At 39.4% G+C, this 27,242-nt stretch overlaps 2 protein-coding genes across 2 annotated transcripts in view; one reads left to right on the top strand and one right to left on the bottom strand.

Annotated features, from left to right (window-relative positions):
• LOC140243613 (uncharacterized) overlaps positions 1 to 27,242 on the top strand; it is an 83,377-nt gene that overhangs the window by 43,681 nt on the left and 12,454 nt on the right. The window contains 4 exon segments of the mRNA XM_072323279.1: positions 24,381 to 24,620; positions 25,252 to 25,440; positions 25,882 to 26,065; positions 26,506 to 26,801. Coding sequence (XP_072179380.1) covers positions 24,381 to 24,620; positions 25,252 to 25,440; positions 25,882 to 26,065; positions 26,506 to 26,801 — 909 coding nt within the window.
• Positions 20,490 to 22,046, bottom strand: LOC140244089 (uncharacterized). Its single transcript, XM_072323737.1, has one exon. It carries the CDS (start codon positions 22,044 to 22,046, stop codon positions 20,598 to 20,600), a length of 1,449 nt encoding a protein of 482 aa, XP_072179838.1. The 3' UTR covers positions 20,490 to 20,597.

Here is a 27,242-nt window from a genome sequence, read left to right as displayed (position 1 = left end):
GTGGCAGCAAAAAATATGTAGTCTTTTTGTTCTTGTTTTTGTTTGTTTGCTTTTGCTTGTCAATATGAAGAATTTTTTGTTGTTGTTTCTCTTGTCTTTTGATTTCCTTTCTTCTTCATTAAAAGGTAATTCTGACCCCCCCCCCCAACCTTTGAAAAATATGGCGCGGCCCTGAATAGTGCCCAATTAAATTCAATAAACTGGTAACATTTCTTTTATGTAATAAAATTATGTACAGACCATTCCCCCCCCCCCCCTCCATTAAAGGGGGAATTTACGCCCATGGCTGTTATGCTTAATCATTCTTTGTCTTCTTCTCGGTTGGGTTTTTCGAATTCGCTATTGTGTAATATTCCAAAAAAGAAAAGAAAAGATGTCACAAAAACTTATTACATTGTAGTACATCATTCGGTTCATACCCTTTTCCCCGTATACCTACTCTATTACTGTCATCTATAAAATGTTGAAATCCAAACTTAAAACGTATCTGTTCCCCTCACAATGAGGACCATAACTGCAATATGTAATGTCGGGAACGATTGCAATCTTTATCTGGTATCTGTGGTTGTTTGTTGCTTGTCATTTTCTTCTGTGTTTTCTTGTTTGAACATGTATGATATTTAAATTCATTTTTATTTCTTGAAACGCCATCGAAAAAAGTAGACCTGCGCCCTGTGCAAGTATAGGCACCATTATTAGTATTTATTTATGTATTTGTTCATTCATTATTATTATTATCATCATTATCATTATCATTATTAATATCATCATTATTCACATAATCATCATTATCATATGTGAAGCAAGCAAGCTTTTCACGATTACATTCCTGGACAGAATGCAGAAATGGGGATCTCTGAGCGTTAGCCTTGGATGACCAGCACGACCGCAAAGTAAGCAAGCAAACAAGCAAGTAAACAAAGGGACAAGACAAAAAAAAAAGATGGTTAATGTATTATCGGCTCTGAGCGGCTCGGGAATACCGAGATCATTACAAAGAAACGAATAATTAATCACTGTGATTTCGAAGACTTCGTTGATACCCGTTATTTTTCGCTGTTCACAGAATATGAGTTTTTTCCGACTGAAATAACAAACGATGTTAGAAAATTTAAATGGGGGTGGTAATTTTCTTGTGTCAAATTAATTGGAGGAGAGGTGATTTTTTGGGGCCTAATTCTAGAAAAGGGCAATTTTAAATGGAAATAATGTTCTGTGTTACCTATAATGTAGTGGTTACTGCAAAATGATGCAGCAGGGCAATACTGAAATGAATGCTATGTGAGTCCGGCAGCCGAGGGGGCTAAGTACTTTTTCTCTGATATATATATATATATATATATATATATATATATATATATTCTTTGTTGATTATTCATCTTTGGGATCTCTACAATGATATTCAAGTGGGTGTGGAGCTCTCACCATTGGGCAATTTTAACTATTCAAAGTGGCGTCCAAAATGGCCGCCATGAAGCCTATACAAGAGTCAGAAAAATGTCACTAAAACACTAGTACTTCAATTAGAACACTTATCTAAACGGCCAGTAATACTAGTACAATGTCTTTAGTCGAACAGAATCTGGTTGCCATGGTAACCATCAAATAATTGGAACAAACCTCAAAAAAGTTAGCAAAGTATGCAAAATACACAAAAATGCCTGTTATTTGTGCGACGTCAACGATATATCAATTACCTGCATACCTCTTACAAAGAAAGCCTTAATGAAGTTACCATTAATCTAGCCTTAATTTATATTTATAGTTGCCATAGCAACCTAAACTTGAATTTAATTGTGAATAAATGCCGAATGATTGAATTGCAGTATAGCAATGATGTGAAAATGTGAAATGCCATATTTCAGGTCTTTACTCCACATATTCCTATATTGGTTACACAAATCCAGTACCTCTCTCTGTTATAATTATGAAGTTGATATGTCCTGGTTGCCATGGTAACTGCTCAATGTCACTTTCAAGGACAGTCCCATAACATGCATACATACACATTGCAAAAAAATTGCTTGACACTATTAAAATTAGATGGCAAGAGACTAACATCTTTGTGTAATACTTATTGGATGGATAAACCGACTGTTAGCTGGGATGTGCATGTTTTCATTTGTTTCCAAGTTGTAATACAAAAATAAAATCATACAATGTGAAATATTTTCATGGTTTTGTCAAATTATTGGAACATACATTACAATATTACAGCCTGCATAAATTTCCTTAAAAATCGTTCATTAAGTGTTATGTGAAAACAACATTTCAAAAATGAGACTTCCTATGTGGTACAAGGTGAAGGCTATAATGAAATAACTTTTACATTCATGACATTGACATCAATACATACATTGTTCGTAATAAACTACAGTCCTTGAGAATGAAATAATCCAGTTTGTTTCATGATTTCCTGTTAATTATCTCACTATACTTACCTGTAGTTTTTATTCATGAGTCATGCATATTAATTTAACCGAAGTTGATATTATACAAGTGTATAAGGCAAAAACACTCTGAAAAAGAAAATATGTGTTTGTTATAATTTTCTGTAAAAAACAAAAAACACAAAACATATTATGACTTACTTTTCTTGTTTCATTTCTGTAGTACATGTAGGTTTCTAAAGTAGGTCATGTAAGTTTTTTAATATTCAGGTTCCAGTTGTGGTGAGTAGCTTATTTTTACTTTGCTTCATTATGCGAGGAACTATAGTATCGAAGACATAGGGAGGGGATGAGCAAACTTAAGGAATCTTAGATATCTTACTTGATTCTCACTCTGTTCTTCCTTACCACTCTCTCTGTTCCCTTTTCTACCGTCTCCACTAATAGTACAACTTCAACTTCCGACACATTATTATCCCCCGCTCTTCACTTTTGCCCTCCTTACTATCCCCATATGTCGCTTCTCTCTTCAATTCCCCTCTTTCTAGTCTCTTCTGCCAAGCAACGATGCGGTTAAGGACTACGTACACATGGTGTCACCGCAAACCTTTCTCCCTCAAACTCCCTCAAAAGAAGTTCCATTGCAAAATATTGTTACGCAAAACTTTACTTTTCACTGTAATACACAGAGCCGACGCAAACAAGGAGTGAGGACTCGCCTCAACTTTTTTTTTTTTTTTTTGGGGGGGGGGGGGGCATAATACATAGGAATATATAGAGTCTTACCACCAGGATCCCCACACTTTTGTATACTTAATAGGCACAAGAAAAGTGGGATAGGCCCCTCATCTTTTTTGTTTTTTCTTGTCAGCTGATTCAGCCTATTACCCCCGGAAGTAATATCAGAAAATAATAGTTAAGCCCTCTTCCCCCTCCTTTTTCTTTCTTTTTTTTCTTTTTTTTTTTTTTTTGCTTGTCAGTAAAACCCAAAAGTGGCACCAGAAATATAAACTGGGCCGCCTCACTTTTACAAAACATAGCGCCAGCCCCGATATGAGTGGTTCTTATATTAAGGGATGTTTAAGAATAAAGTGCAAGATGAGTGTTTGAACTTCTTAAATTTTCATATCTTTCTATGCTTGAAATCAGGATAAAACCGATTTTGTTAAGCTAAGATTTATTTCTGGCTACTGGCTACTTGTAAGCCGATTTTGTAATCTAATCTTTATGGTTTGACATCGTGGTTTAACTCTCAAACAAGTAGCACATGTCTTCTAAAGGTGGCCCAACTCATGGCTCAACTCTCCTTGCTCTGCATGAGTGTTGACATTTATTTTTCAAAAGAAAGTTCTTTTTTTTATTACACAATTTCCTAGAAGAGTAGAAGAAATTTTCATAGCTACAAGACAGGTTTATAGTTGTTCTTCAATTTGGTAAGAAACACTTGTTGTGAGCAAGAATTGATTAGGAAACATATCCAAAAGTGGAAAAAGTGGTTCAACTCTCCTGCATCTCCTCTACTTGATATCATAGGATTTTCTTTAATGTATATAATTTTATGATGCTTCAAGACATCGTAGGCAGTTATCTCTTCAGATGATACTCTCATGGTAACATGTATAACACCAAGAAAAAGGCAAATTCGGAAGACAACGATGTAGTCAGTTTCTTTTACAGATTGATAAGCTTCCTATATATATATATGTATATATATATATATATATATATATATATATATATATATATATATTACAGGTTACTTATACATTTTGAAACATCCCAGGACTATACATTCGTATGTAAAATATCATGTCTGCAACCAGCCAAAGAGCAAGTATCCATGGCAACCTTCTACTCAGGTCCTTTAGGTAGAATAGTTTCTACGAATTTCTGCCAAACATTCTGGTCAACATGTCCCTCACCACACACACAAACCCGATTCCATATCATTTGGTATTTATATTGTGCATTTTAGGGATTTTAAGCTAATTCAATGTTTACCGTGGCAACTGTCCTGCAACAAAAAATGTCAAAAATATCTTGTTCAAGTTATTGGACCTTTGGACAAATGCTCCAATCCAAACGTTGATATAGTAGCATATAAAACACATGATTACATACATTTTCCTATATTGAGGGCTGTGTGGCGGCCATGTTGGACGCCATTTTGAATAATCAAAATTGCCCAAGGGTGAGAGCTCCACAACCACCTGAATACCTTTGAAAAGACCCAAAAGATGAATAATCATCAGAGAAAAAAAAAAACTGTATCAGAGAAAAAGTACTTCGGCCAAAAAAAAAATGGCTTTAGGCTGCCGGACTACTAAATACGGTTTAAACAGAAAATAGCATCGACATTCTCCTAGACACATCTGGAGGCGGTGATAAGAATTTTCAAAATAGATGCAGTAATGTACTCATTATTTTATGAAATAAAGGTAAAATATGTGGGCCCATAAGTAGACATATTCATCGGGTACTCCATGACATTTCATCCCTGCCTGCCTCTGAGTAGTTGTCGTGGGCCGTGGGTTCGGGGGATGCCCGATGGGGAATTGTTCTGGTGAATTGGCCTGGAGGGTAAGAAGTTTGATATCCAGAGGTAATAGTTGTAGGCTATCAGGATTGGTGGGAAAGCCTTAGAGGGAGTAATCAACCGGGTGATATTTATCTGGTGGGTAATTGCCCTGCGAAAATTGTCCTGGTGGTATTTATCCGGGGACGGGGGATGTTTTCGGGGGAGGGGGTGAGTTGCAGGGGCGTCACCAGCTTTTTTTTTTTTTTCAAGGGGGTGCGTTTTGACAGTAAATGTAAACTGTGAGATTTTTTTTTAATTTGATTTATTGGATCCTGTGTCATCAGGTACATTTACACATACTCTCTATATGTACATACATGTGATTGTATACATACACGAATCTTTCGCTATGAAGGACTATACGGGGGTACATTATGTGACGGTGTGAGATCCTCGACGATGATCAATTTCGCTCCTTCAGTGCGGAGGGTGTGGGAGGGGGATACCCCCTCCCACGGTGGTAACTTTTTGTAAAAACAAGAGTGGAGAGCATAGTGAAAATGAAAATACTATGAAGGACTATTACGGGGATACATTATGTGACGATGTGAGATCCTCGGCAAGGGAGCGAAGCAACCAAGCGGGAGAGGGTGTAGGAGGGGGATACCCCTTCCACGGAAGGACTTTTTGTAAAAAGAAAAAAAAAGGAGAATTGCATAACAATTAAATGCGAGCGAGCGGAGCGAGCGAGCTTGAAAATTTTGATATTTTACAATCCCAAACTGCGGTTTGTACCTATATTTTGTCGCTTTGGAAATGAAGGGGGGGGGGGCGCACCGGGCGCAACTGCTGGCAATTACTGGCATCAGCATGAGGATAATGGCATAACGATTAAATGCGAGCAAGCGGAGCGAGAGAGCTTGAAAATTTTGACAAATTTACAGTCCAAAAACTTCCGTTTGTACCTATATTTCTTCGCTTTGAAAATTAAGGGGCGCGCACAGTGCGCAGCTGCTGGCAATTACTGGCAGTAACATCAGGAGAATGGCATAACAATTAAATGCGAGCGAGCAGAACGAGTGAGCTTGCAAATTTTGACACAGTCAAAAAACTGCCGTTTGTATCAATATTTTTTCGTTTTCGAAACTAAGGGGGGCGCACCGGGTGCAACTGCTGGCAATTACTGGCAGCAACGTCAGGAGAACGGCACAACGATTAAATGCAAGCGAGAGAAGCGAGCGAGCTCGAAAATGTTGGCATTTCACAGTTTAAAAAAAAAATGCCGTTTTTAGCTACGCATCTTTTCGCTTTGAAAATTAAGAGGGGGCACCGGGCGCAATTGCTGGCAATTACTGGCAGTGACATCAGGAGAATGGCAAGGCGATTAAATGCGAGCGAGCTTGAAAATGTTGACATTTTACAGTCAAAAAAATTACCGTTTGTAGCTATGTTTTGTTCGCTTTGGAAATTAAGCAGGGCGCACCGGGCGCAACTGCAGGCAATTACTGGCAGCAACATCAAGAGAATAGGATAACGATTAAACGCGAGCTAGCGGAGCGAGCGACCTTGAAAAATGTGACAATTTACTGTCAAAAAAACTTCCCTTTCTTCGCTTTGGAAATTAAGGGGGCGCACAGGGCGCAACTGCTGGCAATTAATGGCAGCAACATCAGGAGAATGGCATAACGATTATATCGTCTGTATCACTTCAGTCAATCAATTTTCCTTACAACGTTTCTGATACCCCAAGGTTCCACAATTATGTTTTGTCAATTTACTTTGTTTTGATTATGCAACCTTATTCTATGTTACCAAAGGAAGTGAAATGTTTATATTCTTTTCGAAAAATGAAATAAAGTTTGAATTGAATTGAATTGATTAAAATGCGAGCGAGCTTGAAAATTTTGACATTTTACAGTCTAAAAACTGCCGTTTGTAGCTATCCTGTTCGCTTTAGAAATTAAGGGGGCGCACCGGGTGCAACTGCTGGCAATTTAATACTGGCAGCAACATCACGAGAATGGCAGAGCGATTAAATATGAGCAAGCGGAGCGAGTGAGAGTGAAAATTCTGACATTTTACAGTCCAAAAACTGCCGTTTTTAGCTATAAATATGTTGTTTTCGCTTTGGAAATTAAGGGGGGGGGGGGCGGTGCGCCACTGGTAGTCAAGGATGTCGGTTTAGTGTTCATGATTGGGGGAGGTATGACCAGCGAGGGGGCGTCGAAGTGACCAAGCGGGGGAAGGATGTCCAAAATCTGCACTTTAGAGCATCCCCTAATGTATTGTTTGTGTTTGTGTGTGTTGGGAAAGTTGGGAAATAGCCCGTCAAGTCTTATTTTTGGCAATGCAAGGCATTTTAATATAGACTATAGTATGTAAAGCAACAATCAGTGATCTAGCTTTGATATAACGAAGTGTAAGGTACAGAGATGTAATTCTACATCACATTGCGCAACATTACAGCGACTCTTTGCCGTTCGGATGTTCTGAGTACACTGCTCCATCCTGCCTATCATTCAGAATGCCAACCAGGAATCACGATGAATCACAATATTTTGTCGGCTCCGGGATTTTTGAACAATGTTTCACACTATTGATGCCTCTTTAATTATGGTTAAAAGAAATCTTAGAGAAAAAAAAATAATTTCTTGCTCACCCTTTCATGTCAATTTCAAAAGCAGTTTACTAACCCTTGAATTACCATTTTGATATATTTTTTTTTACCAGCCGATGGGGGGTGCCCCCCCCCCCACCCCACCCCAGTTACGCCACTGATTGGAGACCTATAACGGGGGAGGGGGTGGGCGGGGTATCTTCCTCCCATGCGATGGAGCTTTTGCTTTTTCTGAATTGATAATCCGTTGCACAATGAATGAAATATTACGTATACAGTACGGTCGATAGACAGTAAACACTGTATGTATAATGCATCAGTGCTGCCAGATCCGGGGTGCGATTGTTTTTGTTTTTGTTTTGTTTTTTGTTTTTTGTTTTTTTTTTTGTTTTTTTCCCCCTGGTGCAAAATAGAAATAAGAATTGAATAAGAAAAAAAAAAAAAAAAACCAATTATTTAGCGTCCGGCGTTGAGGTGGGGCATCGGAAATATTCAGTGATTGTTTAAGTTGTATTTGTCTTTGAATTCACTGCTTTTTTGTTGTTGTTGTGATGATGTTTTATTTGATAGTGCTATCTGGGGGTAGTCATCTGTGGGATAGTTATCCAAGAGTAGTTATCCCCGGGGTAATTATTCGGGGGTATAATCCCCCGGGGGTATAATCCAGATCCAAGGGGTAGTAATTATGGGGTAGTTTTCCAGGAGGTAGTGTTCCTAGACCCCAAATGTCGATAAACAACTTGTCACCTTGATTTCTTGTCCTAAACAAATTCCAACCACTCGTTGACTTGTCTTTTTGTCCGCAACAAGTCGACTTTTCTGTTCCACTAACTAACCAATTTGTTTTCTTTTCCAAAACAAGTCGACTTGTCGTGTTTTGACAACTCGGCATGTCTTCTCGTCCAAAACAAGTCGACTTGCCGAGTTTCAACAACTTGTCATTTGACGTCTTGTCCCAAGCAAGTCGACATTCCGAGTTTCAACAACTCGTTATCATGTCTTCTTTTCCCAAACAAGTCGACTTCCCGAGTTTCAACAACTCATTTTCATGTCTTTTGTCCACAACGAGTCGACTTGCTGAGTTTCAACAACTCGTTATCATGTCTTTGTGTCCCAAACAAGTCGACTTGCCGAGTTTCAATAACTTGTCATCTTGACTTCTTGTCCCAAGCAAGTCGATTTGTCGAGTTTCAACAACTCGTTATCATATCTTCTTAGCACAAACAAGTCGACTTGCCGAGTTTCAACAACTTGTCATCTTGACTTCTTGTCCCTAACGAGTCGACTTGCCGAGTTTCAACAACTTGTCATCTTGACTTCTTGTCCCTAACGAGTCGACTTGCCGAGTTTCAACAACTTGTCATCTTGACTTCTTGTCCCAAGCAAGTCGACTTGCCGAGTTTCAACAACTTGTCATCTGGACTTCTTGTCCAAAGCAAGTCGACTTTCCGAGTTTCAACAACTCGTTATCATGTCCTCTTGTCCCAAACGAGTCGACTTGCCGAGTTCCAACAACTTGTCATCTTGACTTCTTGTCCAAAGCAAGTCGACTTGCCGAGTTTCACAACTCGTTATCATGTCTTCTTGTCCAAAACGAGTCGACTTGCCGAGTTTCAATTACTTGTCATCTTGACTTCTTGTCCCGAGCAAGTCGACTTGCTGAGTTTCAACAACTTGTCAACTTGACTTCTTGTCCCAAGCAAGTCGACTTTCCGAGTTTCAACAACTCGTTATCATGTCTTCTTGTTCCAAACGAGTCGACTTGCCGAGTTTCAACAACTTGTCATCTTGACTTCTCGTCCCAAACGAGTCGACTTGCCGAGTTTCAACAACTTGTCATCTTGACTTCTTGTCCAAAGCAAGTCGACTTTCCGAGTTTCAACAACTTGTCATCTTGACTTCTTGTCCCAAACGAGTCGACTTGCCGAGTTTCAACAACTTGTCATCTTGACTTCTTGTCCCAAACGAGTCGACTTGCCGAGTTTCAACAACTTGCCATCTTGACTTCTTGTCCAAAGCAAGTCGACTTTCCGAGTTTCAACAACTCGTTATCATGTCTTCTTGTCCCAAACGAGTCGACTTGCCGAGTTTCAACAACTTGTCATCTTGACTTCTTGTCCCAAACGAGTCGACTTGCCGAGTTTCAACAACTTGTCATCTTGACTTCTTGTCCCAAACGAGTCGACTTGCCGAGTTTCAACAACTTGTCATCTTGACTTCTTGTCCCAAACGAGTCGACTTGCCGAGTTTCAACAACTTGTCATCTTGACTTCTTGTCCCAAACGAGTCGACTTGCCGAGTTTCAACAACTTGTCATCTTGACTTCTTGTCCCAAACGAGTCGACTTGCCGAGTTTCAACAACTTGTCATCTTGACTTCTTGTCCCAAACGAGTCGACTTGCCGAGTTTCAACAACTTGTCATCTTGACTTCTTGTCCCAAACGAGTCGACTTTCCGAGTTTCAACAACTCGTTATCATGTCTTCTTGTCCCAAACGAGTCGACTTACCGAGTTTCAACAACTTGTCATCTTGTCTTCTTGTCCCAAACGAGTCGACTTACCGAGTTTCAACAACTTGTCATCTTGTCTTCTTGATCCAAGCAAGTCGACTTGCCGAGTTGCAATAACTCGGCTTCTCGGTATTTAACCTGTCTTCTCGTCTTCTTATCTCGTCATCTGGTTGGCACTTTTAAGCTTCCGTAGACTTGTCATGTGGACTGGCAAGAAATCTCGGAAATTGCGAGACTCGGAGATGCCTCGGTTAAGTAACTGTCGTTCGTAATATTTACTACGGACAATTCCTGCCGGCGGAAGGCATTTAAATAGCGATATCAAATGCCGAAAAGATTTTGTAGTTGAGCAGAACTCCCCTGGCAATGTCGTGTTGTCATGGTCGTCAAATTTGTACTCATGGGCGCAGTCAATGGAATCGGGCAAGCAAAAATTTCGAAGCCACATTTTTCCCCCACAGCCAGCATATTCCATCGAACATTGAACCCATGTTCACGCATACGCAAGCCTAAAACTAACGCCGACTGTCTAACGTTTATAGCGATGTCACGATTTCAACAACTGTCAGACACTTACTCAATTCAGGAAGGTGCAAAAGTCCATTTATATTCCAATACACAAAGTCACAACGTGTGTCTCGCCGAATAACTGGTGGTAGTGTGTGGTGACAAAGCCGAGTATTTCGGCAGTAAAAGTAGCTGCAGCAGAAGAACATGTCTACCACTTTCTGCTCGCATTATTACACTGCCAGCAGGTGAGTCAAGTGGTGACTTGATAGGCACGCTTCACATGAAAGTTTACCCAGAAACATGAAAAATCCCACGATGCCAAGGTGCCAGAGTGGGGAATGGGGAGGGGTGGAGAGAGAGAGAGACCAATCAACAGAAGAAACCGCGCGTACTGGCGCATTCTCGGAGGTCATGAACAGTCTGGGGTCTTGGAGATGAACAGAGAAGGAATGTTTGATTAAAGATAGCTCAAGTCGAAGACCCAGGATTACAAACGTTGATTCTTTTTTCCCCTTTCATGAAACATGCCTTCACGTTTAGAAATGGTTGCACTCCTTTAAAAAAAAAAATCTCCTGCGATTTTTGTTAACTTAATATAGCCGTTTAAAACGTCAAACTTACCATGAAAGTGTTACTACTTGTAATACAATAGTTAATACTATACCTATTGCTTTAATCATATCTGTATAACACAAATTTGACTAGCAATGACAATAAAAAATACTTGTATTTGTTTTGTGCGGAGATTTTTTTTTGTCTTTATCCTGACTAGTTCCTATGAAATTTCTAATGTTTTTACGGCAGCATCAACAGCCTAAAATAAATTACTGACAGATTTATAGATTATGAAATTTTTGGCAACCATCTATTTGAACGTCAGGCATGAAAAGCTCCTGATATTCAGCAAAAACAACTCAACAGATCAGAGACAAAGTTCCTTCAAATTTTGAGAAATAGCACGCAGATTTGCTGGGCGTGGTAGGGTCCATGCTTTGAGATCGTCACAATCGTGTTGTCACCAGGGAGGTGGAGTGTCTCTCTTCCACCTCCCTGTTGTCACGGAGTATCGGGAAGTTCTCACAAACTCCAGGATCACCCCTCCCTGCCAACTCCATGTTGCTCCCAGGGAGGCGGGAAGAGTCTCTTCCCACCTCTCTATTGCTCCCCAACGTGCATCGTGAATGCGTGGCGTTTCTTGTCACCGTCAGTACCCGAGGCTGCTTTGTATTTGTCTTGGAATATTGATTCTTCTTGTCAAGACTTGAGTGTAGTAATCGTTTTGCATGGCTATGTAAAAAATTGTGATACAACGTGTACTCAACTCGTCTTTGTGATTTTTTCTTCAGTCCAAAAGGAAGACAAAATAGTATCATGACGTTTGCAATTGTTCGAAAGGTCTGCTTTTGATAACTCAGACTACTCAGTAATCACCCTTGTTTTCCCGCTCCCAGGCCCTCCAATTTTATTGAGCAATCCACACGCGCGCGCAAATTCCTTTGCCATGTGGTTTTGCCAGCCAGCTGTCGGAATGTGCTTTGAAGTTACATTTCAGCCTGGCCTGGCTGGCATGAATGGGTGTCGAGTTTCAATCAATACCTACTGTTGTTTTATTCTTGTATTTGAACATGTCGTTTCACCTGACAACACACGGAGATCGGGAAGGTGTAGGGCTAGGGAAGAGGTTTTTGTTGTGTGTTGCAACCTAATCCGGGCAATTAACCCCAGAGGGCAATTACCCCCCCCCCCCCTCCCCCGAATACTGGTTAATGGTAAGGTTAGAGTAAAGATTAGGGTTAGGTTTAGGGTGAGGAGTTTGGGTTATGGTTAGGATTAGGGCCAGGGGAAGGGTCCGGGGTAATTGCCCAGGAAGAAAAGAGGGACGCGCTTTTGTTCTTGGTCAAATCGATTTTCCTAGGTGATGCTGTGGAGCTAGAAAGGAACAAAAAAAGCAATTATGATGTCTGGCGTACTTCCGGGACGTCTTATTTTTCTTGCACTCTAAAATTTCCTATTGTTTGGCGTTATCAATTTCATTAATTGTTGTTTAGTTACCCTCTTTCGCATTATAAACTTAAAGTCCATAGAACATTCATTCGCATTAAAATCACACTCGAAAAGCTATACTGGTGTATAGTTTGAACACAGCAAAATGAAATAACGAATATCCCGCAGATTTTCCAAAATTATGCGTCATGTGGGTCAATTCATTTTCTTTTCTTTCTTTTTTTTTTCATTTGTCTTCTTGTCGATGTGGGGGGTAGATTCAGGATATATTACTTTTCCTTTTCCCCTTTCGGCCCGATGCGATTACTCCTGGTGCTGACATTCTTTCTGCTCGTCTTCCGATTACAAGTTATACTGTTGTTGTAAATAAATGCGCATGGAGCCCCAGCTGTATCGAAAAAAAAAAAAAAAAAAAAAAGCTATCTAAAGTTGACCGTCAAATACAAGTAAAATCAGAATCAATTTAATGGTACGGGTTCGCGGTTTCAATCCCCTCGAAGCCCGCGATATTTGCCTTTCAGCAAGACACTTTATCCACAAAAGGCCAGGGCTCCACACTAACTTTTTTTTCGGTGGCCCGATCGGGCCACCAAAATGATTGATTTTTATTTTGTGGGGGCCCGAAAAGAAAAACAAACAAGCAAAACTACCGGTCCTAAACATAGAAAAATAAATATCAAGTATTACTGAAGTGAGTGAAATGAGAAAGTGGGAGCATTTGCAGACATTGTAAACATCCGACATTTGTTTTAGCATCGTAAAGAGGGAAAAGTTACCGTTATTTATTTCTGATGGAAATTCAAGCAATCATCCAACATTTACAAGTATTTTAACACCTTCCGGACGTGAAAGCAAACATCCGCTCTTTATTTTATCATCTATGAGCCGATTGATACCGTTAATCATTTCCAAACGTACAAACAACAATCTGTTACTTATTTTAGCATCGTACGGAGCTGAATATTACCGTTATTCATCTCCAAATTCAAAAGCAAACACCCGACATTCATTTTATGATCGAAGGAGCCGAATGTCACTGCTGTCCACTTTCGAAAGTGAAATGAATCATCTGACATATTTCAGCATCGCACGGAGCCGAATGTTATACTGTTTTTCACATTCAAACGTCAAGGCAGACATCCGACATTTACTTTAACATCAAACGCAACTGAATGTTATTGTTATTCATTTCGAAATGTTAAATAGCAAATGTCTGATATTTTTTTAGCATCTTAATTATGGAGCAGAATGTCGATACTGCTTTTCACTTCCGAACGTTCAAGCAATCATCTGACATTTATTTTGGCATCTTCCGAAGCCGAATGTTATTGAGCACTATTTACTTTCGAACGTAAAAGCGAACATTCGGCATTTCATCGTCGTATTTGTATACGGAGCTGAATATCATTGTTATTCATTTCCGAACGTCAAAGGGATCATTCGACATATATTTTAGTATCTTCCGGAGCTGAATGTTATTGCCATTTACTTTCGAACGTAAAAGCGAACATCCAGCAATTATTTCATCATCGTACTGAGTTGAATACTATTGTTATTCATTTCCGAACGCCAAAGCAAACATTCAACATTTATTTTAGCATCTTCCGGAGCTGATCGTTATTGCTATTTACTTTCGAACATAAAAGCAAACATCTGACAGTCATTTAGCATCGTATGGAGCAAAATATTACTGTTATTCACTTCCGAGCGTAAAAACAATTATCTGACAATTATTTCAGCATCTTCTGGAGCCGAATGTTGTTGCTATTCACTTCCGAAAGTAAAAGCAAATATCCAACATTTATCTCATCGTTGTACGAAGTTGATTATTATTGTTATTCATTTCCGAACGCCAAAGGGATATTTCGACATTTACTTTAGCATCTTCCGGAGCTGAATATTATTGTTATTTCCTTTCGAACGTAAAGGTAAATTTCCGGCATTTATTCTATCATCGTACGTAGTTGAATATCATTATCATTTATATTCGACCGTCAAAGCAAACATTCGACATTTATTTCAACATCTTCCGGAGCCGTATTTTATCCTTATTCATTTCCGAACGTAAAGGTAAATTTCCGGCATTTATTCTATCATCGTACGTAGTTGAATATCATTATCATTTATATTCGACCGTCAAAGCAAACATTCGACATTTATTTCAGCATCTTCCGGAGCCGTATTTCATCCTTATTCATTTCCGAACGCAAAATCAAATATCTGACATTAATTTCAGCACCGTACGGAGCTGAATCTTACCATTATTCATTTCCAAAAGTATAAGCAAACATCCGACGTTTATTTTTGTATAATACGGAGTCGAATATTGCCGTTATTCATTTCCAAAATTAAGGGCAAACATCTGACATTTATTCTGGCAGCTTACGGAGCCGATAGTTACCGCTGTTCATTTTCAAAACTCAAGGCAAACATCCGGCTTTTTTGGCGGCCCGGCGTGCGTTTTTGGTGACGCCGGTCGCAAATTAACAATGCGCGAAATCGTGATTCGATTCGCGAAAAGACTACGCTAAATCGCTACACTCGGCAGGGGCTACGTCGTCCTTTCACCAGGTCTCGTTACAAAACCAAAATCTCGCGTGAGTTCTTGCGTTACCTATCGTTAATTTTAACGAAACATCGTTAATTTGCGATACGGATCGTTACTCATCGTTACTCATCGTTACTCATCGTTACTACAAACGTTAATTTTCCCGATCGTTACTTTGCGTTACTAACGATTCAGGTGAAAGCGCTTGCGTTAATGAAACGTTAATGTTGATTAACGCAAAGTTTATTTTGGTATATACTGTATTACAGTGGAAACTTGATATAAAGAGATCTGATAAAACAAATTACGTGATATAAAAACTACTTTCTCTGGTCCCAATGAATTCATTTCCTTTGGTTTTATATCATTTATTGACTACTGATATATATATATAAAAAAAACCTGATATAAAGACCACATTTTTTGTACTATGGACCTTGTATTACAAGGGAAACTCGATATAACAAGAAGGTCGGGACTGAGTCGTCTTCCTCAATACAGCCGATATCTCGCTATATCAGTAGGCATGAAAAAAAGCATTAGAACATAAAGACATTAATTTGCACATGTGAGACTACATATCACGTTTCAATTAATACTGATAACCTGGCAATGTGTATGATGGAATTACTCACCTTTACAGTGTACAAATGTATGTGTAAGAAACTGTTCTTTTCGCCAATGAAATACAATATCAAAAATGTGTTTCTTAATGGATGTTTTAATTAATTTGTAAATGTATAGTTTGCGTGTGATCATCTTTGGATTGGTACATGTACATGTATGTGGTTATGGCAAGTGTGTCTTGCGTATGCATGGAAAGCTCTAACATGTTCTGCATAATGCTGTGTGTGTGTGTGACACATTCTGTGGTCTACGTATGTCCATTATGCCTGTGTGTGTTAAGATGGGGAATTCCCTTATAGAAAGCCAATCACAGCACCAGATTTCCTCACACCTGCTATGCATCATAATGATGTCATGTATGGGTAGGGCCATACATACTCCTAGCACACTCTCTGCATGTATGCATACAATATGTGTGCGCACACACACACACACACACACACCATGCGGTGCAAGGTGGAGTCCACTGAAGAAAATACATGTGTACAAGACACAGTTTTCGTTCCATCATGCTTTTAACAATCTTCGAACATGATCGCACAAGCAAAGTAAAGCTTTACCCGAAGAGATTTCACTTTACCTTGCTACAAAAGGTTTGATTAAATTTGCTTTTCTTTGTTTGAAAATCACAAAATTTATCTTGTTATATAGGCAGTTAATTTGTAATAGCCGATCTCCCTATGAGAAAATCATTTTACATAGACTTGTGTGGAAGGAAATTTGGGACAGTGAAATTTTCCTCATAATATCTTGCTACAGCACTGTATAGCAGTGTTCATTATATTGAGTATCCCCTGAACTGAGTTTCCACTGTAATGATAATGGCCATACTCCGGGGCAGAAAGTTTCACAAATAAGAGAAAAGTACAATATGTTTGAGGTTGAAGTTGCGAGTCTCGAGATTTGTGTCCTGCTAACTTGTGTCAGTGTGCATCCCGCAACACCAACCCCATAAAAGACTAATTTCCTCAAACAAGAGGAGATATCTGGAGCTACCAAAAATAAACAAAGGCTATATAAGCAGTTCTCCAAAAAGAGAGATTTTTGCAGTGATATATGGTTGATGTGATGAAAAAGAGTAAAATCTTACGAGTTCAATCATAAAAATTTGACTGAAAATCGGATGAAAAATAAGGAAGTTATGACATTTTGAAGTTTTGCTGATTTCTGCAAAACAGTTCTTGTACAGTGGATATGAATATGCAAATGAGAGAGCTAACCATGTCATACCCTCACAATTTTCCATTGATCGTGTACAAAAAAATGATGAAAATTAAATGTTTCTGTCATTGAAGTCTGAAACATGATGTTATTCCTGGTTGAATACTTTCAGATTAGCAATCAGTTAGATATACAAGGATATGAGCCTTGGGCATGCATTTGAATGAAAAACAGGAAATTTCATAATTCTATGTACAAACTATATCATGGTAAGTTGTGAGGGGATGACATGCTCACTTTTCCATTCGCATATTCATATTGACTGTTCAAGAACTGTTTCCCCCCAAAATAGAGAAACTTCAAAATGTCATCCAACTTCCTTATTTTTCATCCAATTTTGATCAAAATTATGCTGTTGAACTCGTAATATTTTACTCTTTCTTATCAGACTATATATATTTAGAATGGATTACCCCTTTAATAGGCAATGTTTCACACCCACAAAAACACATAATGATAAATTTCAAACTTGGTAAAGTTGGTCTACAAAAATGTAATTTTGCAAGACACATCATCATAATCGAAACAACGTTGCTTACAATGTACATGTGAGTGTCAAAAAATTTCAAGGCAAAGTCATGCATGCTGAAATCAAACTTTGATTCAATGAAAAAAAAAAACTTTTTTTTTTCTTGTTTCACCACATACAAGGCAAGATTGGGGTCAGTTTCATTTTTTTTTTCTTTTCAAGTAGTTCCCATTGGAAGCATTCACTTAAAAATATATCATCTTCATAATTACTAACATGTTACAATGGAAAAAAAAAATACTGCTCACTTCATGACTATTGGGGTAAGGATTGCCATGTTTGAAGTGTGCCATTTTCTGAAATCTCCAAAATGCTTAATATTATGACACCTCCTTTAAAGACAGAGATCTGCTTAATACAATACTGTGATGTCAAAATTTCAGAAATTGTTGGAATTTCGTAACACACAAAACTTTTGACAATCAGGCTGTCACTACCAAGAAGTCTGTAAACAAATCTCACTATGCTAATACACTAAATGTTTCATTTCAACACCAATTTTACGTGTTGGGTACCTTTCACAAATGAGTAAATGATATTGTAACTGCATATTGCATTTATCTGTAAGTTACTGCACTCCAAAAAAGTCCTGATTCACAAAAAAGAGAAAAAATTAGACTCGATGAATATGGCAGATACAGTACACACTTTGGCTGTTGATACTACAATGTATGCTTTGTCATATATCCAGAGTTTTTAACACTAGAAGAACACAAGTGGAGTGTACATATAAATACACATCTCTTTAGTATTGTTAGTTTTAATAGAATGAACATATGAAAAAGTACTTGCATTTTTATAAGGGAAACTCCACTCTTCCTTGGAATTATAATTAAACAGAGCCGAAAGTGAATCAAACACCATGTAACAGGCAAAAATTGAGGAAGAGTCAACGTGTGAAATTGCAGTTTTCATACTTAGTCAAAATTTTAAAGGGGATGGCTAGTAACTGATCAGTGGGAATGCTTAGGGATGATTGTTCCAATCCTTGTGGGATTCATTCAAGAGTGCATTATATATCTATTGTTATATGAAAATTATTTGCTTCAGAATGGTCTCATATCCAAGTAATGTGCAGTTTAATGTTTCTAGGTTAGCATGCCTGGACAGTGACAGGGCGATCGTTTACGGGGCCGTACTAACAATCGCCCCTTCACTGTACAGGCATGCTAACCTGAAAACATTAAACTGCACATTACTTGAATATGAGACCATTCTGAAGTAAATAATTTTCATATAACAATAGATATATAATGTACTCTTGAATGAATCCCACAAGGATTGGAACAATCATCCCCCAGCATTCCCACTGATTCCCACTGATCAGTTACTAGCCATTCCCTTTAAAGTCATAAGTCACAGTGTCATCTACCGTGGTAAATAAGATGAGATTATGATATCATCGTCTCATTACACTCATTTTCAATTGAGCAGTGAGAATGTACAATTGCAGTAATTCAACAACTGCTGTAAATTGCTGATTGAACTCATCATTTCTGGGTTACAACAAGTCTACAATAATTTCTTGCCACGTACACTTACAAATTACATGGACAGTTTGTATGTGCTGCATTTTACAGCTAGGTGAACATTGTCTATGGGAGACATGCATGTTTGGGCATGCCATTGCATCTCATTTGTATCAAATAAGTGCATGCAATCATCAAAAGATTAGAAACTACACCCTGTAGGAAAGCACTCTGAGCACACATACCTCCGCCAAGCAGCCAATTTCCACAGGTCTCTTGATCTTGTTCTTCCATAGAAATCAGTGATTTCCAATCATACATATGCATGCATGCCGAAAATTGCCCAGTTTCCCAATACTATACAGTTTGTAAGAGCCTTTTTTTTTTTTAATGTCCTCAGCTTCAAGCTGCACTGTGCCTTGCCGAGTAGAGACCAGGCTTTAGTGTGCGTATGGAAACCTCAAATACGCACAGCTTGAATTCCCAAGTTCATTGACCCTACAGTGTATCTGCCAAAAGATTTAACAAATCCTTCAAAAATCCATAAAAAATTCCAGATCACTACCAAAATTTAATCATCTGTTCCTTGTCGTCTCATAAAATTTTCCTGCCCAAGTTTCATTCATATCTGTTCACAGCTTTTTGAGTTATTTTGCACACAGACAAACAAAGAAACAAACTTAGAACTAACAAACAAACAAATCAATGAGCACTGATGAAAACGTAACCTCTTTCCTTGGCGGAGGTAGTCCCAGAATTACTAGACATTCTTGCATCTGATTTGGATATGACCCAGCTTGGTTTATATTACCCTGTGCATTGAATTCAACTTGATTCATGGAGTAGCATTTCACTGTGATAGACATTCTACAGCTTCTGAAATCACTTTTTGCTGGTCTTGCTCTTTACTTCTCTCTTTGAGATACATTATGTACTTGTAATGACTTCAGTATGTATTCAGTCATGGCTCATTAGTCTGTCATAACAGTCGGTAGATCCATGTATGTACCACAAACACTAGGCCCTGCCACACATGAAAGTATCAATTCCAATGCATGTTTCAGTTGATTTTATCATAGTTTTGAAGAAAAAAAAATGGAGAAGAAATTACTACAAATCTGACCCAAACAGAAATTTTCATTTTATAAAGCTTCAAGTTTCATTTGCAATCTCATCTATTATAGCACTCAATGATTCAATGTTGTAAGATGCCAAATAATGCAGAGCCTGTGTTTTTTGGTTGAAATCATTTTATAGACGTTAAATACAGGTTCCCTCCCTGACAGTCCTTTTGCTGAACTAGACAACACAGCACAAAATTATGTGGACAGGATGCATTTTCTTTTCTTTTTGATTCATTTCAAATTGTAATTCTAGGTAGATTTTGTGCGCAGGTCAATGGGAGGTTTTTGAGGCGATTACATTTTAACTCAATCTTCTGGACTTAGATTGTGGTTTTGCCCAACATCACCATTTAATTGTGAAAAAAGCTGAAACCTAGAATATCAACATTTTTATCTTTGTCACATTTCAATGAAGATTTTTTTCTACTCTGTTTCTTGTTCATTTCTACATTATTGATTAATAAAACAAACTTGAACAGATCATCAATTTTGATCGATGTGTGAGCCTCTTTTTTGATGTCTAGTTTGCTTTAGGGTTGCTCTGGATTTAGACCAGGCCTTGTATCTAAAGGGTTAAGGTAGTCAAGAACTGTTGTCTTTTTATCTGTTCTTTCTCTAGCAGCGCATTCCTTTTCAACTTTTGCCTCCAAGTCCAAACAGCTGTTCAAAAGATTGTCATCATAGTCCTTTCTGACGAGGAACCTCTTTATCTCCCGAACTACTGCCGCTACGTCTTCAATTGACGTCAAGTTCAGTTTATCGGCCATGGTATCAGAATCCTCACAGGGATCCATCTGAGAGAAGTCTCCAGACACCTCACTGATATTCTCCTCTCCTGTCACATCCTCCTCTTCCTCTGTATTCCCATTCTTGGCCTTCAGGTTCCTTGAGGAACCATCCTGCCGAGTGGCGAAACGCTCTCCAGGCTCACCTTCCTCCGCTGATCCATTGCCGTCATTCAAGAGTCCGCAAGCAACAACTCTCTGCAGATGCCGGTATTTCTCCACAAACTGCCACCGGGTCAGGTCGACCTCATCTTTGGGCGGTTGGCTTGGACGTTCCATCCCCTCCGCTAATATCATGTCGCTGATTTGTTCATTTGAACTCGAGTGTGTCTTTGCGAAGACAATGCCATGCCGCTTACGGAAGGACTCCAGCCATCCATTGGATCCCTTGAAGCCCTCAATGCCAAGCTCCTGGGCTACTTCCAAGGCCTTCTGCTGCAGCGCGGGACCATTGACTGGAATCATCCTATTGCCAGCCTCCTTGAACCACTCATAGACCCTAACATTCACTTCCTCGTTGCGGGTCCTCCTCAGCTTGCGCTTCCTATCCAGCGGCGAATTCTGGGCGTACTCCTCAATCCATGTCTCTCTATCCTTCAGGATGTTCTGCACTTGGGTTTTCCCACACTTGTAACCCTGGAGGTTAAGAATCTCCGTGATTTTCCTCGCGCTCAGTCCCTGCTCGTCCCGCATTCGGATGACTTCAATTTTCATGTCGAGCGAGAGCTGATGTCGACTCAGCGATCCGGGATGAATGCGTTTTCCCGACACAGTTGTCATTCCAGGGTATAAGAGTTTGGTCATGGATGTGGGTTGGAGATCGTCTGATTCAGCAAGTGCAACAAAGGCATCTTTTGCAGCTGTGACCAAACCCATGCTACTTTTTCCCAACTGAGAAAGTATTGTATTTTCACTCTGACTAGTCTTGGGGATTTCATCATCAGCCTCTTCAACTGCAGATAATGCTCCCAGTGGTCTTGCACTAATTGCTCCCAAATTCAATGCTTGGCATAGTGCAGATTTGTCCGGTGGCAACGGATCGGCCGTCTCACTACAATCATTGTGTTCATCTGCATGACCATTCACATCAACATTTTGAGCAGTCACTATTTCTGTTTCTGTTCCATCCGATGAAACCAAACTTACATGTAAGTCATTTTTGCTCTCCTCGACATCACATGTAGTAGAATCCATTGTAGAACTTTAAGTGTCTCTGCGCCGTTCAATCTAGTATTGACAAAACTTGCATGATTGGACAAACTTGAGTTAATTAAGGCTCATTTTTTGATCCCGTAACGGAACATACATCCATGCAGAATAGAGCCTGACCAGCAGTGACTATGGCAATAGTTTAACTTCTGAAGTCATCTACTGCTCAAACAGATGAATGCAGCCCATAAATACTCAGCATAGACTTCTTCTGTTTCATCACCGTTTTCAACAAATGGTAACACAAAACAAAGCAGTTGCATTTACCCATAAGATGGCTGTAGCGTTGTATGGCAGGTGTTGTTGCGTTGACAGTCCTCACAGCTGTACAACTTTAATAAATGGAGAGTACATGTACAAGAATGTCATCGGCTTGTATGTACGAAGTTTGTTGCTTGATCCAACGGCAGCAATGACAGGTGCAGGTATAGCAGACTACATAGATGTGTGTGTTCCAACTTGTCCAGAGATCAAGAGAATATCATGGCTGTAAAACTTATGAATGTATTGTGCAAATCATAGGTGCACAAGCACAGCCAAGCAGCTTGATAAAGAACACATATAGGTATAATATAGTATGCAGGTTAGGAGCATTGATGTGCAGTGCCTAGTGTAACACGAACAGACCTATGATGGTGCACCCAGTTTGCATACTATACAGTAGGGAACAGGAATCCCTCCACACAAAGGCCCATGCTTCCTCCTTCATTCCGTGCATGTGAATGTGTGTGTATTTGTGTGTGTGTGGCGTGTGTGTCTATTCTGCGTGTGTGTCACGCGAGTGCATAATGGCAGGAGGCTGTAGTTGGGCAGGGAGTTCTCACCTCCCTGACGTATGTGTGCATAACTTGTATCAGGCCTCTGCTCTGCAGCAGTACACAGTACAGAGTGTTCCACTGCACTGATAGGCCAGATGGCAGCACTGAATTAGCCAATCAGCATCCCTCTGTGTTATCACTGGGTAATACACACATACACAGTTCAGTGCCCACACACAGATCGCAGTGTGGTAGTGTTAGGAAGATGAAGAAAACCTGCGAAACCCTGTGTGTGTGTATGTGTGTGTGTGTGTGTGTGTGTGTGTGTGTATGTATACAGTACAGATGTTGTGTATTTGCAAATTGGATAGCATTCACGTAGAGCTGTGTATCACAAGCATTGTACCCCTCCCTCACAGATCTGTGACCTTTGTGTCCAGTCAGGAGGGGTTATATGATTAAAGGGAAGAGTCATTCTAAAAAATTCAGAGCTCTGTGTACATGCATGCACACTAAAGCTACCAAGGGTAAGTTTTCTCAAGGAGATATGCCCTTGGCTTTCTCCCTCAAGTGTATATAGGGCCTACTGGTGTTGCTTTGTTTACTGCACAAGATACATGGCCAGTAATATTTCTTATGTTTGGGGTATGTCAATAGGGAATTTAATTTGGTCTCTGGTGAGAATTGTTCATCAAAAATTAATTTAGAACATTTTGCTGCTGAAATATAAAGAAGGCAGGTTTTGAGTAATAATTTCTTGTACACTGTACCTTCTATATACATGCAGTAGTTTATCATCAATCTCTCATGCATGATTAACTTGGTAAACTTGCTTTTTGCTTCTACAAATGGGAGGGGTGTTTGTTTGTTTTTTGTGGTTTTTTTTCGGGGGGGGGGGTAGGAGGTTGTCATTATCAAGAATTGCACATCAGTTTATGTTTCAGTTTTTCTGTTGTCTATGAAAGTGTTATCCTCTACAATTCCTTTTCACTTTCATAACCCATCTTCAATCAGCACCATATCTTTCTTGATGGTGACAAACATATCATACCATAAGCAACTCTACTATTTGTAACTTTCATCATTTGTATTTTAAGAGAATCCCCATGTTTAAATTGATAGTGATACATTATTAGATTTTCTTATCTTGATTGTGGCAGTGCTTATTTTCTTTGAATATGTGGAATTGTGCATATTCTCCTTTTGGGTACAATTATTGAAAAAAAAAAATATAGTACCTCTGTTCTGTGTGTATGTCTCTCGGTCTCTCTCATCCCTCTATTTCTTTCTCTCTTGTTCATTCTACCTCATATTTCCTATGATCCCCTCAGCCTTGAATGATACACTATCCAAAAAGCTAACACCACTATAGTCACCTATATGAGCTGCAGTGATTTACAAACATTTTACAACTTGTCATTAGTTTGTGTTGTGCTTGCAGACATATGTTTTAGCCTGCGGGTGTTTGGTAAGATTTTATCTACATTATTTCTGTCTGTTCAGTATGCCTTTTGATCAATGTCATTGTTTCAATATTATCTATTTCATAATTTCCCACCAGATGTGGAACCCCCGACCTTTAGTGAATGCCCAGGAGACATTGTGGTGTATGCAGATAGAAGTTCCAACCAGACCAATGTCCAGTGGCAACTTGAGGCATCAGACAATAGTGGCATACGCCCTGCCGTGACCTGTGACCGACAGCCAGGGGTCATGACCTCTGGTAGAAATGAAGTGACCTGTACAGCTGAGGATGATGCAGAGAATAGAGCCAACTGCCAATTTGATGTCATCGTTCGAGGTGAGACTATTTGTGCCAATTTCAGGGCCCATTTACACTGGATAAAAAAAAAAAACAAGAAAAGGTTAAAAACATTGCAGTATGATCTTACAATATAGTAAACTATTCCATAAACAAGTTGTTTTTGTATGCAATGTAGTACTTCCCTTGACTTTTTACTGACATATGTTAAGGGTAGCATTCATATTCTTCTTTCTGAAAGAGGTAAGTCAAGAGCTCAATCATATAATGCTAGGAAAATGAAAATATGTTGAATTTGCTTTTATTTTTTTTATATCGTTCTGCATGCGTGTATGTATGTGTGTCACAAACTGTACTAGTTTTGTCATCCAGCAATGAGTGCAATAACTCATAACTTTTGAATGGATCACCTAGCTTCAATGCTTCAACTAATGAGATTTAATAGTATTGCTGCATTCACTAAATCAACAAGCATACTTTGCGTTTCATTCTCCATCAAATTTCAGATAATTTTATACTGGCCTCCATCATTTGCATGCAGCTTATGATTTTGTTTTGGCTTGACTTTGAGTGAGCAGTCAAATTCAAATAAAAGTTATTTCAACATGTATCTGGAAAGACAAAAAACTTTAAAAGAAAACAACAACAAAAGTTTCTGTCTCAAATGTAGTGCGCAGGTGTCCAGAGCTGCAGCCGCCCATGTTTGGTACCCTGGCTGGGTCATGTGACACCTCCTTTGGCTCCGTCTGTCATGTGACCTGCCTGGTGGGATATTCCCTGGTGGGCTCTTCCGAAGCCAGCTGTGAGTTTGACGGAACACACATGCACTGGGAGGTGCAAGAGGAACCACACTGTGAAGGTAAATATGTACACTATTTAATGTAAAAGCGGAAGTTTTTGTGCAAGTATCCTTTTGCTCATGGCCATGTATCAAGATAAATTTTGATGATTTCATGGATGGTCAATACAATTGAGCAATTACTTCAAATGCCTCTCTATATAATTGCCACAATGGTGGAAGAACTTTGACAGCACAGTCCTTCCTACAGTAAATGTATCTGGTCTGTAATACGACAGAAAATTACTAGCAAACGTGAAAAAACTTCAAATACCTTAACAGTTTTACCCCTACACTACCTACTGTAGGATTAAGACATAAGATAATAGTACATATAACAAGCAAAAAAATTATGTGATTAAGTTTTTTTGATAGTTTCACATAGCCCAATATCTGCCACAATAGTTTAAATAAAAAAGATATCTTTTAAACTATGATCTTTGACCTTTGTTTTGCCAATAGTCATAGGCTGTAACCCCCTGGTAATTCACCCCAGTGTGGTGGTCTCACCGGAAGAATGCACGACAGCTGACAAGGTTCACGCGGGCACCGTCTGCACAGTGCACTGTGACAACGACCTTACCCTCTCCCCTGATACTGGGTCTCTCACCTGCCTTCAGAGTGGGATGTGGGAGGGTGGAGTTGAGCCGGATTCTTTGCTGTGCTCAGGTGAGTTCCCCTCGTTTAGTTTTCAGTCTCTCCATTTCAGTGGCGGATTTAGAGGGGGTGCAATATGGGCACGTACCCCTCTTTATTTTTTGTTAAAACAAAAGATATAAAAAGAAAACAATGGGGGAGGGGGCGCATGTGCCCCCCTTCGATTTTGTACAAAGGTGCCTCGCCTTTATGGAATTCCTGGACCTGCCCCTGCATTCATAGTTTGCGTGAGAGAGATGTTGGTGAGACTCACACTGAGCTACATGTAGCTTAACTTTGTGTTATAAGATATCTTGAAGTCAGCAAACTTTATAAGCTTACTGTATACCTACTTATATTATTTATTCCTTTCCTCTATGTGCTTTTTATCGATTTCCATGAGATGTTTTTGACCAGAGCATTCTCACGATGACCGGAATCAGAATCTAGCATCAATAACTCTTTCACATGTCAATTCCGTCCCTACTTTCTAGATTTGCGTGCCCCTGTCATTACAAGCTGCCCCTCCCAGGAGATCGTGGTCACGCGCACCGAGTTCTGGGGGGCAGAGGTGACCTTTGACTTCCCAACAGCCATTGATAACATCGATAGGGACCTTCAGGTCTGGACATTGCCCCCTGACCTCCGGTCCCCGTACAACTTCACCTCTGACACCAGGTGTACGGTCTCTTTTCGAGATGCCTCTAACAACAGCGCCTCCTGCGTCTTCCAGGTTAAACTCATCAGTGAGTTGCTCATTAGTTGCATCATATTTCCCTGGAAGTCATAGACTACAGTCAGGCACTTACATAGCACTTACAACAAAATTGTTTCTAGGTGCTTTACAATTAACCCATTGAGAGCGGACTGATTTTGATACAACACGCATTTCCCGTAGACACCTGTCCAAGTATACTCGGGATTCGTCCTCAACAGGTTAACAAAAGAGAAACAAACACATAAATGGCTTACAGCAGAGACTCCAAGTCTCCCGCTTTCGACGGGAGATCTCCCGTCGAAAAGCCCATTTTTGCAGGTGAATCTCCCGTTCTCCCGCTAGAGATTTAATTTCTCCCGCTTGAAATGATTTCTTACTTAATTTCATTGTATGTTGAAAAATAAGCCTTAGATAGTGCAAGAGAGCATTTAGAACCCTAGACGGCAAGGGACTTTGCGTTTGTGATGTG

The sequence above is a fragment of the Diadema setosum genome, chromosome 20 (genome assembly GCF_964275005.1).
Source record: "Diadema setosum chromosome 20, eeDiaSeto1, whole genome shotgun sequence".
NCBI lineage: Eukaryota > Metazoa > Echinodermata > Echinoidea > Diadematoida > Diadematidae > Diadema > Diadema setosum.
Note: the sequence above shows the minus strand (reverse complement) of the source record. Positions and strands in the feature narration are given on the sequence as shown.

Bases quoted from the DNA above. Each gene is read 5' to 3' on its own strand.
- LOC140244089 (XM_072323737.1), bottom strand. From the start codon at position 22,046: ATGGATTCTACTACATGTGATGTCGAGGAGAGCAAAAATGACTTACAT.